This window comes from Ambystoma mexicanum, chromosome 9, assembly GCF_040938575.1.
Source record: "Ambystoma mexicanum isolate Mex_15411 chromosome 9, UKY_AmexF1_1, whole genome shotgun sequence".
In the NCBI taxonomy this organism is placed as follows: Eukaryota; Metazoa; Chordata; class Amphibia; order Caudata; family Ambystomatidae; genus Ambystoma; species Ambystoma mexicanum.
The window spans coordinates 976,983,862-976,997,400 of NC_090931.1; the positions used below are offsets into that span (position 1 = coordinate 976,983,862).

Here is a 13,539-nt window from a genome sequence, read left to right on the forward strand (position 1 = left end):
ATTATTAGACAACAATGATAAGTATGAGCAATATAATTGCGAGCAACGTGAACAGAAAACACACAAAAAAACACAAAAAATGTATCCATGTCACAAAGTAGTAGCAGATTAAACATTAAATTGTAATAAATCATAATATGATATAACATACCCAGTTGGATGTAAAGCGGTATGATTTTGCACTAAGGGAGCAAGCGAAAAGAAAACAACAATGCGTTTAAAATGTATGATGTATCGTACAGTGAAAATATTGGACAAAAAGGGTCATTTGGCATGTGTGTCCAACATCAGCAGTGCATAAGCCTCACCCCCAACCTTCACCAAAGGGTGGGAACCATAAATATGTGTAAGTGTTTTAAGTGTTGCGGTAAGAATTAAAAAACAAGCTATATTGCTGGGTGACGGGTGACTAGGATGCTGTTCTATCCTCGTGTTAATACTACGTGCATTCAAATGCAGTGTAGGTGACTGTTATAATAGGGCAAAGTGAGTTATGTCATCAGCGTGAGATGTGCTGTAAGAGAGAAGACGTGAAATGCTTGAATAGTAGAGCATATATATATATATGTGAAATTCGTGATAACGTGAAATAGATGGAAAATATATAATGGGACTCACCATCCAGTAGTGATAATACGTACTAAATTGCAAGCTTGATAATGGCTTAGTATTCTTTAATGTTCGATGCTGTTCGCTATGATATTTGTGAGTAGAGAAATGTGCCAAATAATTACAACGTGCATATTTTGCTGACCTACCGGTTAAATTATGAAAAATTGTTAAGAATCGAATTATTGTATACTGTATCAGAAGTCTATCGCTCTTACCTCATTAATGGGATAAATCCCAAGTCGAATAAAACACGCACAAAGAAGCACCGACATAGACAGACGGTAAGAGATTAATGGGTGTAGTTGCGCATGCCCGGAAGTGAATGCGCTAATCCAATACACATGCTCAATAGCATGTCAGTGTATTAGCGGTGCACATGCGTACTAGATTTATTTAGTTGTATTGGACAGTCAGGAAGGGAGAATAGTGTCTCAAATGCGCATGTGTAAAATGTACGTAAAACATTAAATTTCTGTCATTAAGGGAGTGTATACGAAAATATCGCCAATATATAGTTTAGGAGCAGAGCACAGCAACCTGGACATGTTGACACACATGCATAAATGTTACATATATCAGATAACCACAATTGTAAAGGAAGCGATCGCCTTAATCATCACGGTGTAAACAAGTAGACAAAATCCTATGATACACACATTTATCAGATTGTCATAAAGTTCAGTCAGCGACCATATCAGCTTCCCTACGGGGTGAATTAAATTGTGTGTGCGTAGTCAACACTGCATCTGGATAGTTTATAAACAAACATAATCCCAGAAAATGCTAGTACTGAAAATGTGTCAAAAATCTATTATGGTAGTCTTAAGTAAAGATGAGAGATGTAAGCAATGTCTAGCTACAGGAATTTGTGTACCCTTGAGAGAGTCATAAGAAAACATGCATCTCATTATCGGTGTTGAGACCCTTAACAGTGCATCGGAGAAAACAAATCAATTTAGCTTCCATTTGTCTCAACTTGAGGGTGATGTCACCCCCTCTTTTGCCTAGCTTTGCCTTTCTTAAACCAACAAAGCAAATATCTTCCTTGTTATCGGTTTGGTGTTTGGTTTGCCAATGAACTGCTAAAGGCAGTCTAGCATCCTGGCTGCCCAGGCTAGCCAAATGTTCTCGAATTCTGAAGCTTACCTGTCTAATGGTGGAACCGATGTAAATTTTGTTGCAAATGCATATCAAAGCATACACTACATGGGTAGTTCTACAGTTGATAAAATCATGTATCTGAACTTTTTGACCATTGATATCAAGCTGCTGTATCACGTTGTTATCCACATGTTTGCACATTGAGCAGTTACCACATTTATGAAAACCATAGACAGGGGACAACCAAGTTCTGCTAATATCGGAGCTTGTGGACTTGATCTGTAAAAATGAGGGACTGATTGTGTCCCATATTGTCTCTGATCTGGTGAATATAAGCTTCAGTTTATCTGCTAAATAGCACCTGATATCTTGGTCAAGTAGTAAGATATCCCAGTGTCTGTATAGTAGCCGATAGAGATTTTTGGAGTCCCTGGTAAACTTGGTGATCAGATCAACAGTAGGTTGTTGGCGAGATGCATGTTTTTTGGGTTGCAAAGTAGAAGATCTGTCCATCATACGGTATTTGTAAAGACTATTGCTAATGTTGTCTTTAGCATAGCCACGTTGGATGAATCTAGTAGAAAGAAGTGCACATTCACGCTCAAAATCTGAATCTCTATTGCAATTCCTACGAGCACTATAAAATTCACCTCTCGGGATATTCTGTATGGTCGATGACCGGTGACAGCTGGTAGAGAACAAAGTGGAATTAGCCTCAGAGGGTTTACGAAAAGTCTTGGTGTTAATGCATCCATCTTCAATGAAAATAGTGAAGTCAAGAAAGTCAATATTAGTATTACTATATGTTGCAGCAAATTAGCTGCCAAATTTGTTGTCGTTGATATGTGAAAGATTATTTTGTAGTTCCATAGTGGAGCCTGACCAAATCATAAGAATGTCATCAATACATCTCTTCCAAATAACTATATTGGACAAAAACTGCCTATTGTTAAGTATATGTATATCTTCCATTTGAGCCATAAACAAGTTGGCCAAAGAGGAGGCATATTTAGCCCCCATGGCTACCCCTTTGACCTGTGCGTAATATTGTTCATTGAATAGGAACGCAGTGTGTTATAGAGTGAATTGGAGAAACATCTTCAGCATAGTAATATGAGTTCTATATGAGGCAGATTCCCCGCGATAAGTATAATCCAAGCATGCAATTGCAAGTTTGTGATCAATGCTAGTATAAAGTGCAGATACATCCAAAGTTACCAAAATAAAATGAGGTTGCCATTCTGTCTGTGCAAGTATTTGTAATACATGTGTTGTCTCTCTTATATATGATGGCATCCGAAGAACATGCTGTTTAAGTGCATTGTCTAGGTACTTGGATAAGCCTTTGGTTGCCCAACCAATTCCACTTAAAATAGGTCTAACCTCAGCTGGATCCTTTCCATTTTCGAGTTGGATTGTGTTAAGCGCACGCATCGGGCTTTGGTGTGGCACTCATTTCCTTTTTATTTGCTGAGCATGTTCCCTAAATCTAAGTGAGGTTAGTGAGGTTAGTAGCAGTGTGACAGAAGTTCCACCATCAATGTCGACACATTGTGTTTCTGGCTAGAGGGAGGACTGTCTCTTTCATCGGTTTGCAGTTTATTCATCCCCCCAAGCCTTCCTCAGGACACCCAATGCAAAAACAATGTAGATGGAATTTCCTGCTTCTGAGGAACACCTCCAGTTAATCATTAAAACAAAAAACATGATATTTTGAAAAACCCTGGCCACGAGGGGTTACGCTGTATACAACACCCATAAGCGTAGATGTCCACTAACCTTTCATTTCATCTGTGTGTCTTGGGCAAGTCAATTCTTAGCACATCAATCTTGTGTATTCAGTCATTTCTTACTAAAAATAAAAATGGAGGAATTATTCTCTTACTAATGTAGTTAATGCTCACCCTGTAACATGATGTAGCTACTGAAAAAGTCACCTTGCTGTTTGAAGTATCTGGCACCGAAACCCACTCCTGTCCAGGGTTTTTTCAACAACATTAAATCTTATTGTGTTCCAAATGTTTTACCTGTCTATGTTGTCTCCTGACCGGGCCTTTTTATGAGCATCTGTGTAGGATTAGACATATTTTGCTCCTTCTATTTGTCTGGTCCTCACAGCTGATTTAAGAACATTTTCATTATTATTATGGAAACCGACATAATTATGCCAGTGCTGGCGTACTCCTATTACGATGGATTAACTCATACACGTGTCTCACGTCTACCAAGGAGTATTAGTGCCGATAAATGCTAGACAGAATTATCATGCAATTGTCACTCAAATATATTTAAATTCTGATGGCAATACCCCCATATGCAAACCATTTGAGTCTACGCCTTCTTGTGTGAGTTATTGTTGCACATAATTTAGATATGTCTTGTGCCTCACAATTTTATCTCAAAACAACTAAACCTTTAATTCTCCAGTATTGGATCTTTCATAGATTCAGATGCTTGAATATTCCCCGTCAGACTGGGAATCCTCAGTGATAAAATTAATTATTAAACATTTTTTAATATACACACATTGCTATATAGCAATGCATGTACATAGCCCATTATGGCCTATGAGCCATTCTATTGTGTAGTCCCTCCACCTCACTTTGGTCCTTTATGGCCCTACCCAATGAGGTCGCAGGGCTTAAGCTCTGCCCCCGGCAGCCATCTTCAGATTTTTCACCGCAGTCTTAACAGACATAGGGAATCCTCAAGCTCTCTGAGCTCTTCAATTCTTTTTCTACTTTCGGTGTGGAATATATTTTTCAAATATATTCCACTTTGTTCCCTTGCTAAGGGGCTTTAGTCTCAGATAATTTTTGGGAAATATATTTGTAGTTTTTTACCCAAAATCGTTGTGTAAACCTTCTCTTCAGAATGGCTGCATCTCAGGCTGTCAAGAAGCCTTCCCTGTTCAGGGACTGTACGAGGTGCAAGAAGAAGTTAGTTTTCACGAAGGACCCCCATGAACATTGTATTTCATGCTTGTATTCGCATGACATTCAGAAATGAGATATTTGCAAGACTTTTACCAACAAGACCCTTCAGGACAGGCACAGAAGACTTCTTTTACACCTGGAAGCCAGGATCAATCTTCGGATGAAGAGTCTGTCAGAACAGCTCCTGTCCATTCCAGCATTCCATCTGAGAGGCAAACTTCGAAGAGAAGGGCCTCTTCAGGGGAAAGGAGTTCCTCTCCCATTGCCAAAAGCTAGAGGAAGCTGGAGTGAATACCCTTTCTGCCTCCACTGGACTCCTCCAGCCAGAAGAAGTCGCACTCATCAGCAAAATCTATCTCCAAAGGTAAGGAGGAGTTTGCAAAAAACCTGGGGGGGTGGAGGCAGTCGTCGACGGGGAAATCCTCCACGAGCGAAGGGAAAGATAAGGACCCGTTGTCGGCCAGACCGTCAACAAAACCCTCATCGACAACAATTACACATAAAACATAGTCTACGGCAAGATCATCGTCATCGTATTTATTGTCCACGAAACAGTCGTAGACGAAGGAAACACACCGTTCTTCAATGAGGCACTTGTCCACGAAACGCTCGTCCACGGAGCACTCGTCGACTGGCAAAACGTATTAGTCGACAAAACACTAGTCAACGGGAGAGCGGCCATCCAAACCACATTCGGCGACGGAACTACCGTCGGCAGGACGCTGGTCGATGAAGGTACCATCGACCACAACATCGTCGGCGGCACCACAAGTTCCTGCATCTACGGAGGAAGTGGAGTCTGAGGCGCCTTCTGCTCACTCCAGGGTGACACCTGTCATTGAGGACAGTTTCCTTGAGGCTGCTGAACCAATGGTACCACAAGTTTCTCCTTTGGGGAACTGACAGCTTCCTGATGTGATTCTCCAGGAAGAATCTTCAGATGCAGAAGTGGTGGAAGAACAACCTTGTCCTTACCCTAAGCAACACAGTTCCCCTTGGCAGCCGTCTACGGAAGATGCCGACTATCCTCATGACCTGATACTGACGTTGGGCCCTACAGAGGATCATGGATGAGTTTTATGAGTTTTACAGGCGTCAAAGGGAGAAAAGCATGCCGGCTGATCCCATACAACCGGAAAACCATCTGAGAGACATGTCTCCAATTTCAGGTACGTCAAGAAGTTCCCCTTACAGGGGTAGACCTCAAATGAGAGCACGAACACCTGAGCCTGCTTGAAGGTCTAGGAGCAGGACTCACATTGCTTCACCGACAAGGGTCCCATCACCACCGTCATCACATACACCTCGATCTCTGGATAGGGACCCAACGATGGTGCCATCCTCCGTTTCAGTTTCAGATTGGCAGGAGGATCCTTTTAGAGAATTCTCTGATCCAGAAGAAGGCGAGAGTACACAGGAGCCTAACGCAACCAGTGAGTGGGATGACTACATAGTTGAGAAGCCCAGCAAAAGATATTCCCCAGGCCTCCGGATGATGTGGTTTCTTTCCACACCATAATAGGCTAGGCTGTAGAATTGTTCAAAATTCAGGTTACATCAGAGGAAAAGAAATCGGTGCTTTATGAGCACAGGGACAAACGCAGGAGAACGATGACTACGATTCCTCTCCTCAACACCATCTGGGAATCCGGATCCAAGATCCTGTCTACGCCCTTGTCTACTCCGGCTCTGATGTCCAGACCAGAGAAGAAATATAAAGCACCCAAGTCTGCACCGATCTGTTTGAGAGGTCATACAAAACCGGACTCGGTTATCACCGTTGCGGTAAGAAAGAAGCTTGCCAATCCCGCTTCGCCCCTGTTGGCACCACCGGACAAGGACGGGTGTAATGTAGAAGCCATGGGCAGGAAGGTATCGGCTTCGGTGTCGCTTACCATCAGAGCGGGGAATGCGCTGGCCATTACCGCGAGGTTTGATCGCGAACTTTGGCTCTGCATGTCCAAATTTACAAAACAGTTACCACCAGAGCTCCAAGAAGAGGCTAGATCGATAATCGGCGATGGTGAGGCAACCTCGGATCATATGATCGACGCAGCGGTTGATGTGGCCGAATCAGGCTTCAGACAGATGACGCATGGCACAGTATTCAGAAGACAGGCCTGGATGAAGGCTACTAATTTCAGGCCTGAAGTCCAAGCACAGATATTGGACATGCACTTTGATGGACAAGACCTCTTCGGAAAGAAAATAACCGACCACTTGAAGGGATTCAAATCAGACACGGACACAGCCCGAGCCATCAGTTCTGTAAAGGACAAGGATAAGGACCGTCCATCTTTTCGCCCCTTTAGAGGCTCATCTTCGAAATACAGAGGGTACGGCCGCTCCTCTTATGGTCGGAAGGTGCAAAGCGGCACGTACCAAAAGAACAAGTATCAATCCTCCAACAGATATGCCCATAGAGGGAGGCTTGGCTCTGCCCAAGGGAAGTCACAGAGCAAGCAAAACTGACTATTCGATTCTTTCCCCTCAACGCCACACCCCGGTGGGGGGAAGGGTAAGCCAGTTTTTCCAATGCTGGCAGTCAATTACTTCGGACAATTGGGTGTTTCAGGTGATTCGAGAGGGTCACATCTTAGAATTTCTGGACCAACCTCCTTCCCTGCCTCCAACTTCGCGCAGGATCCATATGTTAAGGCAGGTTATGTCCAAAGTGCAAAAACGACTCCAGAAAGCAGCGGTAGAGCCGGTGACATACCCCCAGAGGGGAAATGGTTTCTACTTCCTCATCAAAAAGAAAAACGGTCAATGAAGACCCATCTTGGACCTGAGGGCACTCAAGAAATATATCAAACGCATAATAACATTCAAGATGGTAGCATTACAAGGAGTGCTTCCTTGGTTAAACAAGCACAACTTCTTGGCCACTTTAGACTTGGGGGACGCTGCAAGACTCGGGAGGACAGGAACCGAAGTCTTCCCATACTTTGACGACTGGTTGATAAAAGCATGTTCCGCCACAAGGGCTCGCTCAGCAGTGTTAAGGACTATCAACCTCCTAGAAGAGTTAGGTTTCTCCATAAACAAAACAAAGTCCCGCCCCGTTCCCAGCAAGACAGCTCTTTCTGTGAGCCGAGTTCGATACCAGCATTCCAGGGTGAGACCATCAACAGAAAGGGTAGCAGCGATTCTACGCTGAACCTCGTGCTTCCTTGAGAGAGAGACATCTGTACCCTCTTACAAATCCCTTCTGGGCATGATGTCCTCGTGCATATTCCTCATACCAAATTGCAGGCTTCGCATGAGACCGGTTCAGGAGGCCCTGGACCACCAGTGGAGACAAGCTCTCGGATTTTGGGAGGACATTGTCAAGATTCCATCAACGTTACACAAGGCTCTTCGATGGTTGAATCTTCTGCGGAATCTTCTACAAGGGATGCCGTTTCAAGCACCGACATCGACTCTTCTGCTGAGGACAGACGCGTCATTATCAGGCTGGGGCGCTCACCTTGCGGATCTCCAAACCAAGGGCACTTGGTCGGCACAAGACTCCCAACTTCACATCAATGTGTTGGAGCTCAGGGCCATAAAATGGGCGGTGAAGACTTTCCTGCCTGTGGTAGCTGGACAGGTACTTACAGTCCAGACAGACAACACAACCTCCATGCACTACACAAACAAGCGGGGAGGCACGAGGTCAGATCCTGTCACAAGAAGCCCAACAGCTATGGGCATGGGCCTTGCACCACAGATCAAAGCAGAGCACCTTCCGGTAGTGGACAATGTCCTAGCGGACAAACTAAGCAGCGAATACACGTCGTCTAACGAGTGGGAGCTGGACGAAAAGGAAACCCAATGGATTTTTGCCTTTTGGGGCCATCCGCAGATCAACCTTTTTGCCACCAAGGACAACAAGAAGTGCTGAAGGTTCGCCTCGAGGTACCCGGAGTATCAATCACTGGGAGATGCATTTTCAGTGGCGTGGACGGGAAAGTTCCTCTGTGCTTCCCCCCCCCCATTCCCCTCATTGCGAGGGTACTACGCAGACTGAAGGAACAGAATTGTTCAATGATCCTAATTGCGCCGGATTGGGCGCGACAAGTCTGATACCCGACTCTGAAGCATCTATCCTGACGGCCCCCGATTCGCCTCAAGGCGCATCAATATCTGTTGATGCAACAGAACCACAAGGTCCTCCACCACGACCCGAGGAGCCTAACTCTCAAGGCATGGTTCCTGAGCAGCGTAAGCTGATGAATCTTAAGCTACCATCAGAATTTTGGAATGATATCAGGGCCGCGAGAGCACCGTCGACACAAGTCACCTACACTAGGAAGTGGACTCGTTTTTTCCAAGTGGTGCGAGAGATCGGCCATCGATCCTCTCACCGTTTCGGTTGACCAAGTTCTACTCTACTTATTGTGCTTAGCTAAGACCGGGCTTTCTTTGTCCTCCATCAAGGTCCATTTTCAGCCATAGCCGTGTACACAACAACTCCAGAGATGCAATCCTTGCGCCCTTTACCGGCGGTTAGTCTTTCTGAAAGGGCTGATGCGTACTTATCCTCCCACGCCAGTCCCGAACTGGAGTCTGAACACCGACTTGACAGCCCTCATGGAACCTCCCTTCGAACCCATACACAGATGTGACGTGAAGTTCTTGTCTTGGAAAACAGCCTTTTTGATAGCCATCACATCAGCCAGAAGGATCAGTGAGTTACAAGCTTTGTCGTCTGAACCTCCGTTTACTTTGTTCCAGAAGGACCGCGTCATCTTAAAACCACATCCTAGGTTCCTTCCCAAGGTGCTGTCGGAGATGACGCTCACTGAGCGCAATGTTTTACCAACTTTTGTTCAGAATCGCGCTTCTGAAGTGGAAAGAGTATTACATTCTCTAGATGTTGCACTTGCAGAGAACCAAGGAGTTCCGTTCCTCAGACCGACTGTTCATTGCTTTCTCTGGCCGTACCAAGGGACAGTATATCTCTAAACAAGTCTGGCACGCTGGGTGTCGTCCTGCATCACCCACTGCCATCAGATGAAAGGCAACCTTCTAACTAGACTGCCATCAGCGCACTCCACCAGAGGGAGGGCGGCATCAACAGCATTCCACGCATGGGTTGCCTTGAAGGACATATGCAGAGCCGCCACGTGGAGCACTCTGCACACATTTGTGAAACATTACTGCCTGGCTGAAGATACCAACGAAGAAACTGCAGTTGGACAGGCAGTGCTCCGCCATCTCTTTGCATAAGGTAGGACCAGCCTCCTTTCCCCACCTTTCCCGAAGTATGTAACCGTTGTCTTGCTGCATGGTAAAGGTTTGATCAGAAATATGTTTTCTTTATTTATCCATATATGTATATGATGGTGGCATGTTTAACTGCTTGGTATTCTATTCAAGCATCTGAATCTATGAAAGATCCATTGCTGGAGAAGTCTTAGTTACTTACCTGTAACTATATTTCTCCAGCATTGGTATCTTTCATAGATTCACATGCGCCCGCCCGCCCGCCTCCCCTGAGAGGCTGCTCCTATGCTCAGCATCCATCATACTGTAGTCTCTACGGTTCAAAATCTGTAGATGGCTGCCCGGGGCGGAGCTTAAGCCCTGCCACCTCATTGGTTAGGGACATAAAGGACCAAAGTGAGGTGGAGGGAATGGCTCATAGGCCATAATGGGCTATGTACATGCATTGCTATGTAGAGGGGAGAGGAGAGGGCGAGCAGGACCGTAAAGTAATAAAAGAAATACCTTCAATGTGATTCCAATCCACTTAGTCCTCACTCTTCACACTTCATAACATCCATCCTTTCATCCCATTGGAGACGTGCTGTGTGACATCCTATTGTTGTAGACAGAAAGCCTGTACAACAAGGGTTGGCATTTGGTTGCACACCTCTGTATTAGTGCAGGGGACATAGCTTGCTGAGAGACTCTGTAAAATTCAGACTACGTTCTTTAGAGGCTTCTTTGGGCCTGGTTGCTGTGTGGGCAATTCCCAAACAGTTCTTAAGAAGGGAGAGCAAGGACTCTACCGTTATTTTCTTTATGGTTGCATCGTGTTTGTAAGGTAACATGTAATTTTAGAAATCTGTCCAATTGTGTTCCATATTTTTATCTTTCTGCAGCATCCAGTGTATTGTGTGAATGTGGTTGGCACCCAGAATGCCCACAACCTGATCAGTATTTCAACTGATGGAAAGATATGTTCATGGAGTCTGGACATGCTTTCCCAGCCACAGGTGAGTAAAGTATAAATGTGATGAAGTGCATGCTTGCTGACTATTAAAGCCATTCATATTCTGTCATGTTAACTATTCATCATGTGTGTCCATGTGGGAAATGGCATTGGACGTTATTTGGATTATTTTAACATGTCTGTCTTTACAGAACTCGTGACCTTACATGGCAAATGCCAAAGTTCCAAAACCATCCAAATCGACATTTAGCATTTTTTTTTCTTTGTCTTTTAAAATGGCTGGGGTATATTCTAAACAGCATTGATTTGGCCGTCCAGCCTTTCTTTGCATGGGTACTGAATTACTTTGAGAGCTGACTGCATCACTTAGATTTTCAGTTAATTCTTTTTTTTAGGTTTTGAAGAATTCTTTGTTACGAAAAATGTTTACAAAACAATGGAGCCTAAAAAAGTGCATTTCTATTTTGAGTTTTCAAGCTAATTAACAGAACCAAAAGGTACAATGCTGTGACTGTCTACCAGTTCATGGACCGTAGTTAGAGAATCTCAAAACAATTCACATGGATTTTTAATACTTGTTTTGTTACAGGATTTTGGCAAATATTCGCAGCTGCACTGTTTGAGGTCCTCAAATGTAGCAGTGATAGTGACAATAGGGGCTTTCTGTGGCCATGTTGGTGTACTTTTTTGTAAGGATCTCTGAACAAGCCTACTCACATTTTTAACATGAAATGGGTTACTTATCAACTTATCAATTGCTCACTTTTCCTTGTGTGACATGGTTTCATCCTTATAGAAATAGTTTCTTTATTTGGTGTAAAGAAAGACCTATGGGTTGCTTTACTTTCAGTTGGAGAGGATGTGTCTGGCTATTGAGGTTTGACAATTCATTTTGCAGTGGTTTGAAACCCATGCTCACACAGTTTGAACACACTTTTAAAAGAAAATGTATTTTATTGGCATTTTATCAGATCAAGACATTGACCAAAAAACAGTCAGTTACAACTAGAACACATTTAACAAATAAGTCTAGATCCCCCCCCTACCTCTCCCCCACCCATCCCCTGTTTTAACTCAACTTTATCGTTCCTTAGTGCGAGGCATCCCTGTCAATGTCTCTGTTTCGAGGGTCATACTCATGTCTGTTCGTGGCCTCTTTCGCATCCCATTCCGGGTCCCCCTCATTCCCACCATTTCCACATGGCATCCATTGCACCCATTGGATCACTCTGCCTAACTACCTTCCTCCAGTCCCCAATTAAGCAGCAGGGCTGACCACTGAACATGGAATTCTTCCAACCTGTCGTTCACCACAGCTGTGAGCTTTTCCATGACCTTCATGTTATGAACTTTTCCTACCCACACTTCCTTTGTGCAGAGCATGTCCTCCTTCCACCATTGAGCTATGGCCAACCTCCCGCTCTTAACATGGCTTCCCACATCTTCGGGAGCCTCTGTTCCTCCCTATCCTTATGCCGGCGTTCTAGTAGCAACTGCAGAGGGTCCAGCTCTAAACCTATCCCTGTCACCTCTTCCATCCAACTCAAAACTTCTTTCCAGAAGATTTGCACCTTGGGGCACCACCACATGTGCGCCAGGGTTCCCCGCTGACCGCATCCCCTCGGACAAGAAAGAGAAGCTCCCTGAAACATTTTTGACAATTTTACCGGGTCCCTGTGCAATCCCATTAGCATTTTGAAATTGTGCTTTATCGCAGAGGTGAACAGCCCTCCCTGGAAGACCACTATATATATTTGTAACGATTCCTCCCCCACCAGCTCCCCCCAGTATCTTTGGAACGGTTGCCTCCCCTTTAAGCCTGAACCATTCATCTCCTTTTACAGTTTGGAGAGTGTTCCCTTCCATATTGAGGACATTGGTGAGGGCCATGATTTATACCCTTGCATATCAACAAAGTCCTTCCAGACTGACCAAAAGACTCCCAGCGTTGGGTGGGAGCTCAGGCATTCACGCACCTTCAGGGGCTGTGCTGCCAAATCCTCAAAGTAGGTCCAGTACGTCCTCAGATCCTCCCTCATATGCTGGAACATCCCCTTGATTTGTGCCGCCTGATAATATCTGCGTATATTCTGGAACCTGAATCCCCCCCCCCTTTCTCCATTTTCACTCTTGGGACCTTATTACCCCATATGAATCTACGAAGCTCTCCTGTGACCTCCCAGAAGAACTTGTCTGGGAAATGGTTCGGGATTGCTGTATACAGGTATAGCAACCTAGGCAAAACATTGTTTTTTATTGAGGTCATCCTTCCGTACCATGTCAGTATCGACGGAGTCCATCGCTTCAAGTGCCCAGGTGTCGGATGCCTTTCTGGTTGATCTTCATGCCCAGGTAGCTCCCTTTCTTATCTAGTAGTGTTTTTTTTTTGCCAATAGCGGCAGGATGGCTGACTTCCCACGTTAATTTTGAGCCTGAAAGGAGGCCATACTCCTCTAAATGTGACATTAATGCTGGTAGGGAGACCTGAATTTTTGTAAGGTAAACCTATATGTCATCTGCAAATAGAGATATTTTGCATTCCATTTCTCCCCCAGTGATACCACTGATCTTGCCATTCATCCGTATTGCAATTTCGAACAGCTTTATTGCAAGGGCGTACAGCAACGGGGAGAGGGGACATCCTTGCCTGCCTCCTCTCATTGGCTCAAAGGTCTGTGTGAGCCCCCGTTTATTTGCACTCTTGCCCTAGGCTTATTGTATAGCTCA

The 13,539-nt window shown here is 44.5% G+C and overlaps 1 protein-coding gene across 7 annotated transcripts in view; it reads left to right on the top strand.

The window, feature by feature from the left end:
* DYNC1I2 (dynein cytoplasmic 1 intermediate chain 2) overlaps positions 1 to 13,539 on the top strand; it is a 1,097,199-nt gene that overhangs the window by 807,382 nt on the left and 276,278 nt on the right. For all 7 annotated transcript variants that reach the window (XM_069616204.1, XM_069616201.1, XM_069616199.1 and 4 more), the window contains one exon: positions 10,742 to 10,855. In XM_069616204.1, coding sequence (XP_069472305.1) covers positions 10,742 to 10,855 — 114 coding nt within the window. The remainder of the gene's footprint in view (positions 1 to 10,741; positions 10,856 to 13,539) is intronic.